This window comes from Odocoileus virginianus, chromosome 13 (genome assembly GCF_023699985.2).
Source record: "Odocoileus virginianus isolate 20LAN1187 ecotype Illinois chromosome 13, Ovbor_1.2, whole genome shotgun sequence".
NCBI classification, from domain to species: domain Eukaryota; kingdom Metazoa; phylum Chordata; class Mammalia; order Artiodactyla; family Cervidae; genus Odocoileus; species Odocoileus virginianus.
The window spans coordinates 20,763,115-20,782,694 of record NC_069686.1 but is presented as its reverse complement, the minus strand read 5'-3'; the positions used below and the strand labels follow the sequence as shown (position 1 = coordinate 20,782,694).

Below are 19,580 nucleotides of genomic sequence, written 5' to 3'. Positions count from 1 at the left end.
ACATACCCTGCCATTGACGGAAGAGGTTTTCTAAAGGTGGACATTGCATTCATCCATCACTGCCTTTCTTAGACACCGCCCTTGCCCTCAAGCTCAACAACTGTGCATTGAAAGCATCTGATCCTTGAGATCTCCTTTTCTTCAGAATCATTACGAACTCTGCCTTTTTATAATTTCTTTTTGAGTGAAAGAAATCATAGAGGCCTTGCTGCCTTTGTATTTGAAGACTGCATTGACTTAACAAGGGGGAAGTAAATATTCCTGTCTGAGTTTGTGAAATTTTTGTGTGAGTCTAATTCTTTTAGCATTGAGATGTTGATGCCCTGCTCATGCTGGCCAGTCAAAAAGCGGTACCACATGTCCCTGTTCAGATCCCCAAAGGTGTCGGAACTCAAGGGGGCAGGTGTTAGCAGATTCACAGACAGATAGATGTACGAAAGACTTTGTGGAGCTTGGCAGCAAGTACCATGGATTGAGTCCTTTGACTGGGGTCTAACATGTCTCTGTGTTTAACTCCTGGGATGCTGGGAGTCCTTTTAATATTGGTGGATTCAGTTGACCAGTTTCTCAAATGAGAGACTTAAAATGGACTTAGAATGAAAGGTTCCTTCTAGCTCTGAAATTCTGCAACTCTGAGGATCTCATTCCATAAAACTGGAAGAAGAGCCAATTACATTAAATGTCGTGTGGGCAGTCGCTCAGTCGTGTCTGACTTTTTGTGGCCCCACGGTAGTCCATCAGTCTCCTCTGTCTGTGGAATTTTCCAGCCAAGAGTACTGGAGTAGGTTGCCCTTTCCTGCTTCAGGACATCTTCCCAATCCAGGGATCACTCACATCTCCTGCATTACAGGCAGATTCTTTACCACTGAGCCACCTGGGAAGCCCTCACATTAAATTTTACTTACTTGCAATGAACAAGGCTGTAAATTTGAAAGTGTGCTCCATTTTATAATATGATACTTTAATAAACAGGTTTAGATTTATATAATACATTTTGGTCTTTAAAACATCCTATTCCAATTAGAATCTGAATTACATCACTATGAAAAGAGATGCACAGAGATGTGAAATAATGTAACTGATGTTTGAGGCCAAAAATAGTCAAATGAAAATATTCACAGACTTCCTACTTGCTTATCTTGCATAAGAAAGACAGTATTAGTCTCTTAGTCGTGTCTGACTCTTTGTGACCCCATGGACTGCAACCTACCAGGCTCCTCTTGTCCGTGGAATTCTCTAGGCATGAATACTGGAATGGGTAGCCATTCCCTTCTCCAGGGGATCTTCCCAACCCAGGGATCAAACCAAGGTCTCCTTCATTGTAGGCAGATTTTTTTTTTTTTTTTTTTTTTACCATCTGAGCCACCAGGAAAGCCCCTCTCTCTCTGTATCAACCTACCTAGTGGGGTAGGATGGGGAGGGAGATGGGAAGGAGGGCCAAAATGGAGGGGATATATGTACACCTATGGCTGATTCATGTTGAGGTTTGACAGGAAACAACAAAATTCTGCAAAGAAATTATCCTTCAATAAAAAATACATTAATTAACAAAAAAGAAAAAAAAAAAGAAAGAAAGCCCCTATCTTTTTTTTTTTTTTTTTAATTTTTATTAGTTGGAGGCTAATTACTTTACATCATTACAGTAGTTTTTGTTATACATTGATATGAATTAGCCCTGGATTTACATGTATTCCCCATCCCAGTCCCCCCTCCCACCTCCCTCTCCACCCGATCCCTCTGGGTCTTCCCAGTGCACCAGGCCCAAGCACTTGTCTCATGTACCCAACCTGAGCTGGTTATCCGTTTCACCCTAGATAATATACATGTTTCAATGCTGTTCTCCTGAAACATCCCACCCTCTCCTTCTCCCAGAGTCCACAAGTCTGTTCCATACATTTTGAGTCTCTTTTTCTGTTTTGCATATAGGGTTATCGTTACCATCTTTCTAAAGTCCATATATATGTGTTAGTATATTGTAATGGTCTTTATCTTTCTGGCTTACTTCACTCTGTATAATGGGCTCCAGTTTCACCCATCTCATTAGAACTGATTCAAATGAATTCTTTTTAATGGCTGAGTAGTATTCCATGGTGTATATGTACCACAGCTTCCTCATCCATTCGTCTGCTGATGGGCATCTGGGTTGCTTCCATGTCCTGGCTATTATAAACAGTGCTGCGATGAACATTGGGGTGCACGTGTCTCTTTCAGATCTGGTTTCCTTGGTGTGTATGCCCAGAAGTGGGATTGCTGGGTCATATGGCAGTTCTATTTCCAGGAAAGCCCCTATCTTACAAAAGGGATTCTGTAATAAGTCACCAGCTCCCTTTACCTTTCCTTAATATCTTAAAGAGGATCTTCTTCTTGCTGGGAGAAATACTAGTGGTATATGTATAGTAACAGGCTGACTGAGAAGAAGGGGAAGGACAAGAAAAGTTTCTTTGCGTGAAGAAGGCTTGGAGGTACTTAACCAACTCTGCTATATGAGGAAAGTGATTAGAACTTTGAAACAGCATTTTAGTAAGTTTGTTGTGAACTAATTACAGATCTCTCAGAGACATAAGGGGCTTCCCAGGTAACTCAGCTGGTGAAGAATCCACATGTAATGCAGGAGACCCTGGTTTGATTCCTGGGTCAGAAAGTTTCCCTGAAGAAGGGATAGGCTGCCCACTCCAGTATTCTTGGGATTCCCTGGTGGCTCAGATGGTAAAGAATCCAGCCTGCAATGCAGGAGGCCTGGGTTCGATCCCTGGGTTGGAAAGATCCCCTGGAGGAGGGCATGGCAACCCACCCCAGTATTTTTGCCTGGAGAATCCCCATGGACAGAGGAGCCTGGTAGGCTACAGTCCATAGGGTCACAAAGAGTCAGATGGCTGAGCGACTAAGCACAGCACAGCACAAACACATAATGTTTACTTAATAATTCTTTACGGCTATTGAAATGTACTTATTGACTACAACTCAACTCTAACATCGAATTATATGATGCCAAGACTTTTGAGGATGGCCATGCTAAATTAAATTAGAGGTTCAGTTCCACATAGCTTCAAAAATCTTCTCAGGCTCAAACAGGGCCCCTTCTGTCTTTTTTTTCCCCTAACTTCTCCACCCTCCCCCAACACCTGACAAACACTTATTAAATTCCATTTGGTGACAGAGATACAAGGTTGATTCAATATAGGCCTTTCCTGGGGGAGTTTTCCCAGGGGGTCCAGGCTCTGGATAGCCTGGTGTATCTCCAGCCTGTGGGCTTGAAAGAATTGGGTTGAGACTGTCTCCAGCTACAAAGTAGCTGGTGACTTGATTTCCCATCTATTCTAGTCCATTCTGTTTCAAATTCATCCTCTTCTTGAATCACTTTCTTTTCAAGTCTGGCTATATCCCACCCGTGGAAGCCAGGCCATTCCCAGTCTGGCACCAATTTTATATTAATAATATGAGAGGATGAGAAAGCTTAGTCACAAAGAACCAAGTGTTTAAGTAAATGTCTCCTTTGCTTAAAGCAAAATGAAGCAGGGTACGTGAAATGTTTCTAGAAAACAACTAGAATGAGCTGCAAAGGACATCCATCCACTGACATTTCCTTCTCATAGCAGTGACATTAGCAAAAAGACATATTAATTCTTTCTTTCACTTAATGTTTGTGGAACACCTCTGGATTTAAAGGTCATATTTTGAGGTCATCTGTGAATACATCAATATTTCAACATTGCTTTGTTATCTTTAAATGTATGTTTCAACATTTTTTATTCTATCTACTGAGTATGTTCATCTATAATTAACAGCAACAATTACAACTACAACAAACCACTTCAGTGCTTAAACAAGTGAGAGGTGTTTTGTCTGTGTTTAACAGGATGGCTGGGGATAAGCAGTCCAGGCTGCAATAGCTGCTCAACGAGGTCCAAGGATCAGGCTCAGGCTGGCCTCCTGCTCTGCCATCCACAGTGTACGGCTTCTGTCCAAGTGGCCACAGCATGGTCACTGTGCATCCAGGAAAGAAGGAAGGGGGAGAGCAAATGTGGTTTCTTCAACCCAGGCTTTATTCCAGAAGGAAAAGCCTCCACAGAGACTTGTGCCTGTATTTAGTTGACCACAGTAGTCACATGGCCTCCTCTAGCTGCAAGAGTCTGGGAAGGTAAGTATTTTGCTTTCTGACCTCTGAAACAGAAGCATGCAAGGGGAAAGGGTGTAGGACTGGGTGTCAACTTAACTCCTTATGTATATAACAATGAATGCAACTTAGAGCTGCCTTCCTCCTCTGCAACCTATGAAATGGTTTCACAATAACAAGAATTATGAAGGCAAAGTGGCTTCTAAATTATGAAATGCTTTGTGAATGTTATTACAGGGTATATTTAAATGATCCATTGAATTTTCAACTTCTAAGGAATTTTATGAAAACACTGTTCATCTGTTAGTTTGATTCCATACTTGGTCTATCAGAAATATATACTCTCATACCTATGCCTGATTCATGTTGATGTTTGGCAGAAATCAACAAAATTCCATAAAGCAATAATCCTTCAATTAAAAAATAAATTTTATAAGAAGAAAAAAAAAGAAATATACACTCTCAACCAATAAGATAGTACAATTTTCTTTCTTGCCTATTCTTAATTATTATAGATACTCATTTTGGATCACCTTGAGTGAACATTTCCCTTTCTATTCCCAGCTGTTCTGTTGTCTTCACATTTATCTCTTTGTATCTGAGTAGGAGCTATACCTGTATTATAGGAAGAAAGAAATTGCCAACTCACTGTCTGGCTGTGTATTCTTCTTCCTTTTTCTTTTTTGTTCTTCTTCCTTTTTCTACTGCACATTCTATCTTAGTGCTGGTTTATTGAGTTTAGTAGCTGCATCCAGACAGCTACATGCCAGTCATGTGTACCCTGATTACTCATTATGAGCCTTAGGATCCCATACAACTCACTAATGAGCACATTATAATGCTGGCCAGTGCTAATTAGATGATAATCATGTGCATTGCTTTATTTACAGTCTATCCATTTAAATTAATTGGGTATTTCACTGAACACAGTGTGAAAGAAATTGGAATTGGATTTCAGTTAATTTCACCTGCCATCTCTTATAGGCAGGTGAGATTGTTCACTTGACCTGGAAATTTATAGCAATACAAGTGGACATAATACTTATTTTATAATAGTACACACGTATATGTAAATTTATCTCAAAACGTGTTTGGAAAGAGCAGCCAAATTTGCAATTTTTTATCTCCACTAATATCCTTATTGATCTGATTGCAGAGAGATTCTACATGCATAAGACATATTAATAAATCCAACTCATTAGTTGGAAATATAATGTGGGATCCTAAAACAGACTGATGAGAATATTCTGATATTTTCTTCAGATAGGAAACTTACCTTTAATGCGTTAAAAAATATGTGGTGAACTATACCTAATTATGATCCTATGTATTTTCCTCTTTAAGGACATAACATCCAAATATTACTGGATTTACATTTTTAAATGAACGTACGATTGCCAAAAATTGTATGCATGACTGCATCATTAAATTCAAAATGCCTTTTTATTGAAATAATTTCCCAAGAGCACAGGTAGAATAGAGCTAGAGTAACAACATGAAAAAGTGCTTCTAGATAAAAAGTTGGAGGCCAACTCTTCTATTTTTTTCTCAAATATTAACATTTCTGGTTTATAGGCACCTGCTTCCATACAATTTTGAAACTCATAAACGGTAGAATTTCTTTAGGCATCTCTCATTCTTGAGAATAGTTTGCTGGGAATAAAATTCCAGAACAAAAATAATTTTTCCCTCAGAATTCTCAAGGCAAATCTTTAGGTCTTCTGACTTTCAGTGTCACAGTCAAGAGGTCCTATGTCATTATGCTTCTTTATTATATGTTCCCCTTCTCTTGGAAGCTTTTAGTATCTTTTCCTTTGCCTCAGCCTTCCAAAATTGCATAATGGTGTGCCCAGGTAAGATCTTTGTTTATTTATTATATTTGACATGTTGTGAACTCTTTCAAGTTGAAAATTCATATCCTTCAACTATAAGACATATTCTTGGACTATTTAATCATGTTTCCCCGCAGTTTTCTCTGAACTTTCTTTCCAGAGCTGCTGTTAGCTAATTATTGCATCTCCTGGATTGTTCCTCTATGTCTTTTTCTACTTCTCAGGTCTTTTTGTCCTACCCTCAGAGAAATTTTCCCAACTTTATCTTCTAATCCTTGTATTTTTTTCTTCCATAAAGTTTTATTCACTGGGGTTATGGAAAGAGTTTGAACACAGCAGAACCCATCCTGAAAACATTAGAAATTACAGAAAGACTTAAGATAGTGTCGGTCACAACAGATTAAGCAAGTCTTTCCATCACTGAGAAACAATAATGTAAAATTGTAGAAACCACATCTTCATGAGTGGTACAGGATACATGACAAAAATGAAGACACTGGCAATCCCTGACATTGTAAAATAAACTTGCAACTTTATTTACTTCTGTATTTTTGAAGTTGTAATTCAAGTGTTTTCCCAAATCATTTCAAACCATCTCCAGTCAAGCTCTTTCCTCTCATCAATAACTTCCAAGTATCTTATTTCAAAAATAATTTAATCATCCATTCTATTCCAGGAAACTGGCAGCCTCCCAGCACATAGCTTATGTTCTTCCTCTGAAACAAAAACTTAAAACAAATGGATGTTGGTCTTTTTTCTTCAGTGTTACAGGATAAGCACATGCTTCCTACAAAGCATAATTCCTTCTGGAAGATATCTTTATTCTGCAATTTACTTATCACTGCCACTTGTCACAAGGAGAATGCTGCCCTCTACCCTCTCCGTTTCTAACTTCACAACGATCAGTGCTTCTGTCCTAACTAGTTAACCTGTTAAACCACCTGCGTGGTTATTCACCAGGAAACACTGGACCAGAGACATAAATAATATACCACGATATGATAGCTCAGGCTTAATTTGCAGAATTTCATTTGTTGGCCATGGGAAGAAAACACTTACACAAGGTAAAATCCACTGTTTTCACTTCATGCTGGGATTTGGAGAAACAAAGGACAGTAACCAACGTGAACGGGGTGAAGAGGAGGACAGGACCCAGGATAGAGCCCCCTGCTCCAGCCGTACAGCAGAATCTAGTCCAGTAAATGAGGACTTCACAACCCCCGCACTACACCTTGAATCTATAAATCAACATCCCTGACTGGTAACCCTTCTTTAATACCTGTCCTTTTCTGCCCCTTTCAGTCTGAGAGTGCCCAAAGTATAAGTCCTGCTTTCTCTCCTCATCCTTAGAGATGGATGAATCTGCTTTCACATGCAAGAAAACTTAAATCAAAAAACAGCCAGTCTTCCGTCCTTCTGTTCTTCTCCATGTGCCCTTGGTCCAGCTCAGTAGATATTTGTCAAGTGCCTAGTCTAGACCAGGCTCTGTGTACCGCAAGTGTTCAAAATGCAAGGGATGGTTCTCTACCCCTGGGGAATTCCAAGTCTTATTTCCTCCACATCACGATGTCTCGCTAATTCCCATGGAGTAACTGGGACCGGTGAAAGCACTGGATGATGGCTGCTTGACATTGGATTCTTACTGCCAATGACCCTGGTTTCTTTCATTTTCTATATACAGACATTTAAAACTAAATTATTATTGAAGGTAAACTAGCTCAGGTCCAATGTATATCTGTAAAAGTAAAATATCATTATTTCTACTTAAAGGAAAAAAAAAAACAGTCCATGGCACTCCTGTAATTGGTATACCATCTGTGCATAGAATCTCACAAGTGAGGTCAGCTGATGGGGGCTCCTGTGGTAACAAGTTTGTAATAGGCCCCTTTCTGAGCCATCAGTTCTTCGTGGGTCCCCTTTTCAACCACTATCCCCTGTGACATGACAGCAATGATATCTGAGTTCCGGATGGTGGACAAACGATGGGCAATGACAATGCAGGTTCGACCTTCTCTGGCTTTGTCCAGGGCGACTTGCACCGTCTACAAAGAGAAGATGGAAAGTTGGTACAAAGACATATATTTGTTCCCTAGTCCACTATTGCCTGAGTTCTGCTTCACACCACCTGAGTAACATCACTATATTCAGGGCTTGATATGAGAGAGAGGTTTAAAGAAATACTTGCTGAATGCAACGCATCAATGACTTAAATTGCAGTCTATAGGCTGAAAAATTTCACTGAACCTGTAATGAACCAAACTATGAGACCATGAAGTAATTTTACGATACTCAATGGGCTAGTTTACTATTAATGAAATGAAACCAGGGAAACAATGTAAGGTACTAGGTAGGTGGTCATTCCCTACCATTCTTCACTGAGGACAATTTAGCTGTCTCCAAAACGGAATCCTAATTTTTAAGGAGTTAATTATAAATGGTAAATTTCATATTTGTGTTTTGCCCAATTGCATTTACTTTCATGCAAAATGCACGTCAGAAACCACCTCTTACTTTGTTTTGTATGCTTCCCATCTGTTCTGTCACAGAACTTTAGAACTATAAAATATGAAATGCCTAACAGATGGCCAGGATTATTTTATTTTACTTAAGATAGCTAATCATTTGCCCTTGAAAAAAATGTCACCTAACCTAAACAATTTTAAAAACAATTCTTATCTTAAAGTTAAATTTTTTTTTAATTTGAAGCAATTTTAAATTCTTTTTCTAAACTAATGTCTTTTGGTTCTGCAAAGGAGTAGCCATTTCTACTGTTAATGAATCAGAAAATTAACAACACTACCATTTTATAAGGACAAATATTACAGCAAGAGACTCATTTACAATGGTCTAAGGCTTAGAAAATCAACACCTACCTTTTCACTTTCTGTGTCTAAGGCAGAAGTAGCTTCATCTAGTAGCAAGATTTTCGGATCCCGTATGATGGCCCGAGCAATAGCAATGCGCTGTTTCTCTCCTCGAGAGAGTTGAGACCCCTGGGACCCAACATTAGTTTCATATTTCTGGAAAACATATGGTAAATTTGAGAACCAGAAGCATGCTCCTGCGCTTTATGGAGCCCCCATCAATGACTCCTCAGGATTTAAACAATTTGTTGTTTTGTGAAATTGTGAATCCTTTCTATAAAGGACTTCAACTCCATCTAGGATCTAAAAAAAATATGACATTTGTGACCTTTCATGCTGGAAAACAAGGGGACTTTGTATCCTTTTCTCTGTATTTATTTTTTAATCTCTTTCTCCTTGTGTATGAGATCCTCCCTGATGTAAGATTCCCTGATTTCCAATCTCCTGTCTGGAATATCTTTCCAAGACAGAATGGTCCTAGGATGTCAGGACCTTTGGGAGATCTTCTCATCCATTCCCTTGTTGAGGTGGCATTGTTCTGGAATGCAAGCCTTGCTTTGAATTTCACTCTTGCTGTATACTAGCTCTGTGATCATGAACAAATTATTTAAATTTCTGTGAGCTGCAAACTCACCTGAAAATGCAGATATTGATAACTAGTTCACATATTTGTCATTTTTATGAAATTATGGAAGAGAATCCCTTGCTGAATGCTTGCGTAAAAAAAGTTATATTCACAGAGTATTTACTGATTCACAGAGCATCAGGTATGGTACTAACTACTCTAGCCAGATTATCATTTAATGTTCACAGAAATAATTTTCTCCCTATCACCTATTTTTCAGTTTCTTTTTTGAAAAATTTTCAGTTTCCATGTTTTCATTTTCTTTGTGATTGAACACCAAGAAAGACCATTGTTGAATGGAAAAATTTAGGGTCAATGTTACACTGCATTCAGACTTGGCTCTGGGAAAGTGAGGCTTACTCCAAACCAAGTGCAACTTACTCTACATGTATAGTAGTTGCTGCCAAGTAATGGAATGACAATGACAGTAATAACAGAAGCAGCTTTCTTTGTGTGGCTGTTTTATATACTCTTTCATTCTAAGTTATCTTTTACCTTTTTGTAGAATGACTGTCTCAGAAAAGAAAAGTAGTTATCCCAAAGTTACAGAAATAACTTTCCACTAGAAAGTGACATCACTTGGATTCAAATCAACGTCTGCTCCAAATCTCAGGATTTTTTTTTTTCATTATGCTAAGCTGATACTCAGGGCTTCCCTAGTGGTTCAGACTGTAAACAATCTTCCTGCAATGCAGGAGATCTGGGTTTGATCCCTGGGTGAGAAAGATCCCCTGGAGAAGGGAACAGCCACCCACTCCAGTATTCTTGCCTGAAGAATCCCATGAACAGAGCCTGGAAGTCTACAGTCCATGGAGTCGCAAAGAGCTGGACACAACCAAGTGACTGAGCACACACACGTAAGCTGCTGCTCAATGTGGTATTACTTTTTGTACAACAAGTTCTATAACATACCTTGCATTGGATAATATAATACTGTTCAAAACTAAAGACTAGGGACTTTCCTGGCAATTCAGTGTTAAGACTTCACTTTCCAATACAGAGATTGTGGGTTCGGTCAAGGTCAAACAACCAGAACTCAAACAACAGAGGCAATATTGTAACAAATTCAATGAAGACTTTAAAAATGGTCCACATCAAAAAAAATTTTATAAAGCCCTAAATATTATGTTGATGAAGGACATTTATTTTGCATAAAAGGCTGAGACAATCCCAGGGCACTGGGGAATAAGATGTGGTGCCTTTGACCTTCTCCTTGAGCCACAGTCATAATGCCTTTCTGGTCATTCTACCTCTCTCCCTCCCTGTCTCCCATCAGGAATGACTCAGACTGGGTACCTACCTCTGGGAGGGACATGACAAAGTCATGCAGCTGAGCCTGCTTCGCAGCTTCTATAACCTTTTCCATGGGGATTTCTTTGGTGTTGTCTCCATACTTGATGTTGTCCATTATGCTACAGGCAAACAACACGGGTTCCTGGGAAACGATTCCAATGTTTGAGCGGAGGAACTGGACGTTTACATTTTTGCTGTCATGCCCATCTATCATCTGCCAACAGAGGTGACAACCAGGGCACTGAATTTTAGAATTCCAGCAGTGAGGAAAGTTCATATCCTAGAGTTAATGTTATGCAAGATGCATGCTTTGCTCAAGAGACAACAAACTCAGGATTCTTGGAAATAAATTATGCTGCCTTTGACCTCTGGAGGTGGTGTCTGCCAGAAGCAGTGTCAAAGTTGTGATCAGACGTGGTTTTGTTTGTTTGCTTCCCAAACTCTAGCTCTGCAGGTGGTATTAAACAAGAAAGGCACTCAAGACAGACCTAGTTTAAAATACAAAAACTTCCCTTATCTTCTGGTGTAGCACATCCTCTCCAAGTACACATAATTGCTCAATTTTGAGACTCCATGGGTTATGAAGTGGGGTTTCCTATGTAAAGCTATTGGACAATATAAGAATCAAACCTGTTGATTTCAATGATACTAACCTCTGAATGATTAAAGATAATGAAGAAGTAAGTAAGAAAGGAGTACATTTATTCACTTGGTCAACCAACAGACATATACAGAATAATCTGCTACAAAGGCACCATGCTAGGTAGTCTTTGGTATGACATAGGAAAAAAAGTCTCTATTTTCTAGGAACTCATGATATATTTTAATGATTGAATAGCATCATGGACTCAATGGACATGAACTTGGGCAAACTCCAGGAGATAATGAGGGGCAGGGAGGCCTGGTGAGCTGCAGTTCATGTGGTTGCAAAGAGTAGGACACAACCTAGTGACTGAACATCAATGACAACAACATGATTTATTTAGGCAGTTGAGTACAGGAATTCAAACATCTACCATTTGAGCCCTTTCACTTAAAAGACCTAGAACAGTAAAAGGACAGTATGTCTAACATACTACTATAAAGTATTTAGCCCCATGATTTCAGAAAAAGATTACATTAAGTGGTATGAATATACAATATTTTAGATAATTTTTTGGCAGCATAAAACACAAACACTACTAGAAAAAGTATATGGCATTCCTCAACAATTAACCCTTGCTCCCCTTCCTTTATACATTTTCCATAGTACTTATACACTGCAAAGCACTAATAATTAAGTACTGGAACTGTTTGCTAATTGTTGTCTATGTGTGAGTATTGCAAGCTCCCAGAAGACAGAAGACATGCTTCATGCTCCTTAGAATTTCCCACAGGAACTAATCTGGGCACATCACAGGCACCCAATTAAACGCTAAAAACGTTGAATGCCTGCATTTGTTAGCTTCCTTAAAAGCAAAGAGGATTTTTTAAAATTGCATTAAAGGTGTTATTTTTCTAATTGAAATATGTCTGTAATAACATTTTACAATGATATAATAAAATAAATTGTGTCTATAAAATGCAAGGAAACATTTTTCTCATGGGCATTGCTTTCTACCTGTGGCAAGAACATTCACTGAGTACATTCAGAGAAATATGCTTAATATACATGTTAATATTAAAGAAGTTGAACATGAAGGATTCGAATTCCTGCATGTCATGTAGTTCACAGTCTACCCAGGTGATGGTCATGAAAGATCTGACATTTGGTTAAATTGGATCCTCTCCTTTGCAGAGATCAGACCCCCAGTGCCATGTACTTTCTAGAGTCATCAACCACCAAATAATTTCAAACAAATAAAATCCCTATACCTAAAATTAATAAGAGAAGTGATTATAATCTTCAGATAATCAACTGTTACTCCTTATTTTCATAATTTCCTGGATTTTACCATCATTGGTTTGCTTGTTTCCCTGTTTTGCTTTATGCAAAGGAGACTTTAGTTACCTCTTTCAAATTTCCCTCAGCATTTCTTCTCATCATGCTATCTATCCTCATTGCAAAGACAATTACATTATTTAGGGATATCAAAAAGTCTTTTTTCAAACTATGTGGATTAAATCAGACCCACACCTCTGAATCATTTCTTAGAAAACTACTTACAGATGCACTCCAACAAAATAAGAGGGGAAGCTAAAGAGGAAAACACATGAACTAGGAAATAATGGATCTAATCCAAAAGATACTGTGGGAAACTCATAGATTGACAATTGTTTAACATATATAGGATGTAATTAGTCCAGGTTGTGGCAGAAAGAAAGGAAAGAACCAGGTTCCTCAGAGTAAGTGTCAGTATAGAACATGGGAAGAACCTAAAGATTTTATAAAGGCAGAGAATACAAGAAAAAAAGAAATTCTTTCAGAAAAGCAAGAAAGGAAACTGTGATGCTAATGTACCTCACTACTTAGCTATGTGATGAACAATATTTCCATAGCCATAATAAAAGTTAATATATTTTCAACTTTTAGAATCAGCCTAGAGGAAAAGCATGAAAGACAGTAAATAGTAAAATAAAAAGCAAGCATTTTATATTCTTGATAAAATAAAAGTGTAGCTATTAGGGATTGAGTGGCAAAAAAGAGGGCAGGGAGGAAGAAGTAAAAATAGAGGTAGAATTGCTAATCTCATCTTAGAAAATGAGAATTCAAGAGATGTTATCTACAGGTGATGGAAAAGCAACAGAACTGTATTAATTAACTTTACAAAAACAGGAGCTTTTAAAAGTAATATAACCATATTTGGAGGAGGTGGTCAAAGGAGGGGAAAGGAGGAGGGTAAGCTTAATTTCCATCTCTTGTGAATAAATCAACAGAGAGTCTAAATTTGTTAAATCATGAAATAGCAACACGTGCATATTATTTAGGGACACTGAGGTAATTGTTGGGAGATCTAAAAACATCAAGTGATTAAAAATAGTTGCCTTTGAGCAGAAAAAGGGGGATGGGGTGGAAATGGTGGAATAAAGGTTGATTTTGTTTTGTTTTGCTGTGTTTTTTACAAATATTTCTTATTTTACTTTGTAATCCTCTGCATATATTATTTGGAAAGATGGAAAGGAAAAAGAAAAGAAGAGAAAGAAATTCTGTGGAAAATAAGCAACAAAGCAAGCCACCAATTTTTCAAATATCTTTACCAAAGATTTAAGGCACATGACTACCAATTTGAGACCCTTTAATATTTAGACTTTAGCTTCTTGAACCAGGATTGTCTCAGATTTTTCATATTAAATTCCATTTCTTACTCATTTATCATTATGTTTCTCATCACCCCCACTTTTTCTGTTCCCAGTCATTAGTTTCCTGATTAGTCTGCACTTTCTGCCCCATTTACAGGTAAGTGAATGCTTCTATTAAGTGCACTCATCTCCAGCTTTGCAGTTTTCTTTGCCTATCTGGTCAGGAGACCATCTGGAACTGGGAAGAATGAATCTAACATTAGAAATTGTGAGGTAGAATCAGGTCAAGCAGCAAATGACCGGACCTGGAGAATACTGCCCAAGGCAAGCACTTCAGAATGAGTCTGGTAAGGCACAACCTTGAAGACCCCCTTTTAGAAGGTAGAGATTCTCTGCAGAAAGCTAAATTCTCAAATGCATTTGCATTGCTTACCACCTTCCCTTGGTCAGGGTCATAGAAACGTTCCAACAGCTGAATGCTGGTGCTTTTACCACATCCACTGCTCCCAACAAATGCCAGGGTTTTCCCTGGACCAACAGACACTGAAAGACCATTCAGAACTTGTACATCTGGTCGGGAAGGATATGTAAATTTACAGTCAACAAAGTCAATCTGTCCCCGGAAGTTGTCCTGTAAATGGAAAGATCAGAATTATATATTCTCCTACTAGAATCTAGACTGTTGACAATGCACCTAAGTCTGAGTTTTAAATCCTTTCTTAAGATACCTTCAACACCAAACTGCCAAAATGCAAAGTATAAGGACAGCAACTTAATGAAACAGCATTCTATTCCCTACTTTAACAGATGTAGAATAAAGGGAGGATGGGGCATTAAATTTAAAGATATTTGATCAGGAGATCAAATATTCCCCACTCTAACCTAAAGGGATTTCCTTGTAAGTCTTTGACATTCTGCATGGAAGAGAAGAGATGATTACATTACAGAAGCCAGTAACTATGCAAACTCCTACAGTTCTGTTCCCCCAAAGATTTAAAATAATAACTTAACACTTGAAATGACCTCCACAGAAAGTTACTTGAACCCTGAATTGCAAAGGTGAAAACCTCCAGTTGTTCTATCTGACATGTGATCTCTAGAAATGGATAGACATTTAATAAACCACACAGAGACTTGCCTTTTACTGAGCTGAAGGAGAAATTGGGCATTTGACCAATTTTAAGATTTCTGAATTTAGTTAACTTTATCGCGGTTTAGGTTGTTTTGCTCTCTTGAACATATTGGAATATTAAAAATCAAGTAAGGAAGATCTAAAAAGACACCTATAGGGACTATTAATTAGAAAAATTGATATTTCATTGAGATCAAATGGATTTTCTGAGTGTCCACATGAAGGCTTGTGGAACCCAGATAAACATGAAATAAGTCAGTACTACTGGACAGGAGAAACTGGTTTTTCTACATTCCATAGCAGAACATCAGTAAAATCATGGTGATTGCACAAGTCTCAAAGACTTATAGCTTCATTCATTCTGGAACTAAGTGTGTTTTATAGTAACTGTGTATTATAAACAAGTATTCACTGGATAGAATTGCCTTATTCAAATGTCAGCTTTATGAATAATTTTGATGCTAATATACTTCATTCCTTTACATTGATAAATCTACTATCTGCTCATTCTAAGTGCATATGAATGCACCCATATACTGCAGAATTTCGAAGCTAAGTGGTCTTAAATAACCAGCCCCAATGGCTGTTCAGGAGACACACACTGCACTCCTTACCCCCACCTCCAGTACTTACCCATCTTTCACCTGCACTGCTGTAGACCTTGATTGCGGGTCGTCGGTCCAGCAGTTGGAAAAAGCGAGCAGCTGAGATTTTAGCTTTGGCATAACTTGGTGTGTAAGAGGAGGCTCTCCCAAGAGCTGTCGCACTCAGGACAACTGAAGAGATCACTCTGCAATCAGACAGACACCCAGCTAGGAAGGGCGCACTGTGGTTGGTGTGGTGGCCTAAGAGGCCAGAGTTCGGGGGGGCCTAGTCTTGGAAAGGACTGAGCAGCCTTGAACAGGTCTCTTTAGACTTATCTGGGAATGGGAAGTTGGGGAGATGAACACTGTTTAAGTTGTGTTCTAACAAGAAAGGGCGAGGTGAGGATGGCACAAATGGGGTTCAAACCTCCAAACCCAGCTTCAAGTAGAGCAGCCTTTAAAAAAAAATTGAGAAAAGGAGTTCTTGGGGAAATAAAGAGAGTGGTTGAAAGATCACCAGATTGCTTTGGACTTTTTTATTGGGGCTGGTGAAAAAGTTCATTGGAACTTCTTCAAAGTTGTTATGGAAAAACCCAAATGAACTTTATGGTCAATCCAATACAATGTGAACATTCTATGAATTTATGATCAGTGTGTGAAAGACAATGATTGGTGATATAAGCATCAATTCTGTACCAAGCAGGCATGTAATTCATGCTTCAGACTGCATGAGAAAGATGTGATCGCCTGAATCCTTCTACTCATCCCAGCTTATGCACATTGTGTGTGCTTGTGCTGAGCTGCTTAGTCGCTCAGTTGTGCCCAATTCTTTGTATGTTTTACTGCTGAGTTTATAAGCAGAAATGGTTTTAGGGCAGACCTGCAAACCCAAACATTTCCAGGATCCCAGTCTAAAGCTTAAAGCAATGACAAGCACCTGGAATAAAACAGGAAGTGATGGAAGGTCATCTTTCAGTTTTTAAAGAGAAGCCAGAAATCGGGAGTTTTCTATAATCTCTGATTTTTACATGTTGGCAAATAATTCTTCAAAAATCTTATCTAAACTAAATAAGTCAACAGTTTGTGATTTCCAATTTGGGGTTAGTAGCTCTAAATATGCAAAAATTTAGAAAAGAGACTTTCTAGCGGGTAGGGGGTGTTGTGGGGCAGAAGAAAAATTTTCCTTTATTTCTAGGAGAAGATAGAAGGCAAGAGGACAGAACTGGTTCATGACTTGAAAACAGACTTTAACTAGGGCTGATTTTCCTAATGTTCTCCAGGGTTTTCTCAGACCATCTCCCCCTCATCTTTCCAAGGTCCTCCACCCCATCACACCACACTCATATGCATGTACACCCAGTTCCTTGGTACCCTGACACCCTCAAGCTCTGGAAATGTGAGAAACTGGACTCAAAGCTAATCTTCTTAGAAGAGCTTATAGAAGAGCTATAAGAAAGGAACATGATTCCTCTGACTGGGTCTTTGCTATCTCCACCTAGGAAGAGTCAGCTGGAGACTTGCCTTCTTAAGCAAGAAGTAGCGTTCAAATAAAGTAGATCTATGAACCATCTTATTTTAGACTTCTAGGTTTTCTCAGCATTAACCAATATGGTAGATTGTGAAAATGCTTAATTAATCTTATTACGCTTACTCCTTGGAAGGAAAGTTATGACCAACCTAGACAGCATATTACAAAGCAGAGACGTTACTTTGTCAACAAAGGTCCACCTAGTCAAGGCTATGGTTTTTCCAGCGGTCATGTATGAATGTAAGAGTTGGACTATAAAGAAAGTTGAGCACCAAAGAATTAATGCTTTTGAACTGTGGTGTTGGAGAAGACCCTTGAGAGTCCCTTGGACTGCAAGGAGATCCAACCAGTCCATCCTAAAGGAAATCAGTCCTGATTGTTCATTGGAAGGACTGATGTTGAAGCTGAAACTCCAACACTTTGGTCACCTGATGCGAAGAGCTGAGTCATTTGAAAAAGACCCTGATGCTGGGAAAGATTGAGGGCAGGAGAAGGGGATGACAGAGAATGAAATGGTTGGATGGCATCATCAACTCGATGGACATGGGTTTGGGTGGGCTCCAGGAGTTGGTGATGGACAGGGAGGCCTGGCGTGCTGTGGTTCATGGGGTCACAAAGAGTCAGACATGACTGAGTAACTGAACTGAACTGAACTGAACTCGATACATCCCTGTGCAATATGACTTTTTACTCCTCTGTGATATTGGGACTTATAGTAAGAAATACATATTTGGTCTTCTGTCAGTTTCTGGCTTGGAGCTCCTAAAACTGTGGATTTTCCCAAATTTTGAGAGGATCAATGTGTTTTGTGTTATGTTAAGGAACTGGCTTTTCTAAAAAGTCTGGATAACCTAAGGAGGGGCTTCCCAGGTGGCACAGTGGAAAAGAATCCACCTGCCAATGCAGGAGGTGCAAAAGATGTGGGCAAGAGATTCAGGTTCGATCCCTGGGTTGGGAAAATCCCCTGGAGTAGGAAATGGCAATACATTCCAGTGTTCTTTCCATGTAAATTCCATGGACAGAGGCATGTGACAGGATACAGCCCATGGGGTCCCAAAGAGTCAGACATGACTGAGCGACTAAGCGTGCACACACAACCTAAGGATGGGGCCTGGTTGCCAGGAGAGTCAACCATGTGATTAGAGAGATGGAACTTCAGTCGCTTCTCAGACCTCAGGGAAAGGAAGAGGCTGGATATTGACTTTGATTGATGGTCAATGATTTAATTAATCAGGTCTCACAAGATGGAGCCTCCATAAAAATCCCAATGACAGAGTTCATAGAGCCCCTGGTTTGGAGAACATGTGGAGATTTGGGGAGAGTGGCATTCCTGGAGAGAGCAGGAAAGCTCCAAGCCCTTCCCACACAGCACAGCCTCTGGGTCTCTCCCATCTGGCTGGTTCTGAGCTGTGCTATGCTGTATGCGCTCAGTCATGTCCAACTCTTTGTGGCCCTGTGAGCTGTAGCCTGCCAGACTCCTCTGTCCATGGAATTTTCCAGGCAACTCCCAACTGGAGTTGGGTGCCATTTCCTCCTCCAGTGGATCTTCCCACCTAGGTATTGAACCCACATCTCTTGCATCTTCCTGCATTGGCAGGCAGATTCTTTATAACTACACCACCTGGGAAGCCCAATGAACTGGTAAAGTGAAAGTGAAGTCGCTCAGTTGTATCCGACTCTTTGCGACCCTGTGGACGGTAGCCCACCAGGCTCCACCGTTCATGGGATTCTCCAGGCAAGAATACTGGAGGGGGTTGCCATTTCCTTCTCGAGGAAGTAAAATGTTCCTCTGAGTTCTATGAAACACTTTAGCATATAAATCAAAGCTGAAGACAATGTCATGGGGACCTTGAGTCTCTGGCTGGTTGGTGAGAAGCACAGGTGATGACCTAGACTTGCACTGGTATGGAGGATTGAGGGAGAGGCAGTCCTGTAGGACTGAGTCCTTAACCTGTGAGAGGATACAATGCTACCTCCAGGTAAATAGTGTCAGTATAAACTGAACTTCAGGGCATCCATCCAGTGTCAGTGCTGTGTGATAGCAGTGTGGGCATAAAGCAGAAACATTTATCAGATCCTCTCATCAAAAGATCGGTTACATTCCTCTTTTCTTTGAATCTGGGCTTTGTCGTATATGACTTTCTTTGGCTAAAGAGATATTAGAAAATGTGAGGCATGCAGAGACTTGGCAAGCATGTGCACGTTGGGGCTGGCAATTTCCTGTTGAACTTGTAATTCCAAGAGCACAAAACAAAGAAAACAGGCTGCTAACAGGCCACATGGAGACAGAAGGCCACTCGGAAGCATAACTGAATCAGCGCAGTCCAGAACTATCTGCAACCCTGAAAACCAACAGAATCTTTAAGGAATGATAAATTTCAGCTGTTTA

The 19,580-nt window shown here is 39.5% G+C and overlaps 1 protein-coding gene across 6 annotated transcripts in view; it reads right to left on the bottom strand.

The window, feature by feature from the left end:
• Positions 1-5,538: 5,538 nt before the first annotated feature.
• Positions 5,539-19,580, bottom strand: part of ABCB11 (ATP binding cassette subfamily B member 11) — a 109,527-nt gene continuing 95,485 nt past the window's right edge. For all 6 annotated transcript variants that reach the window (XM_070476083.1, XM_070476081.1, XM_070476079.1 and 3 more), the window contains 5 exons: positions 15,713-15,869; positions 14,381-14,578; positions 10,736-10,942; positions 8,820-8,966; positions 5,539-7,988 (listed from right to left, as the gene is read on the bottom strand). In XM_070476083.1, the coding sequence (XP_070332184.1) occupies positions 7,788-7,988; positions 8,820-8,966; positions 10,736-10,942; positions 14,381-14,578; positions 15,713-15,869 (910 nt within the window). In that variant the 3' untranslated portion in view covers positions 5,539-7,787. The remainder of the gene's footprint in view (positions 7,989-8,819; positions 8,967-10,735; positions 10,943-14,380; positions 14,579-15,712; positions 15,870-19,580) is intronic.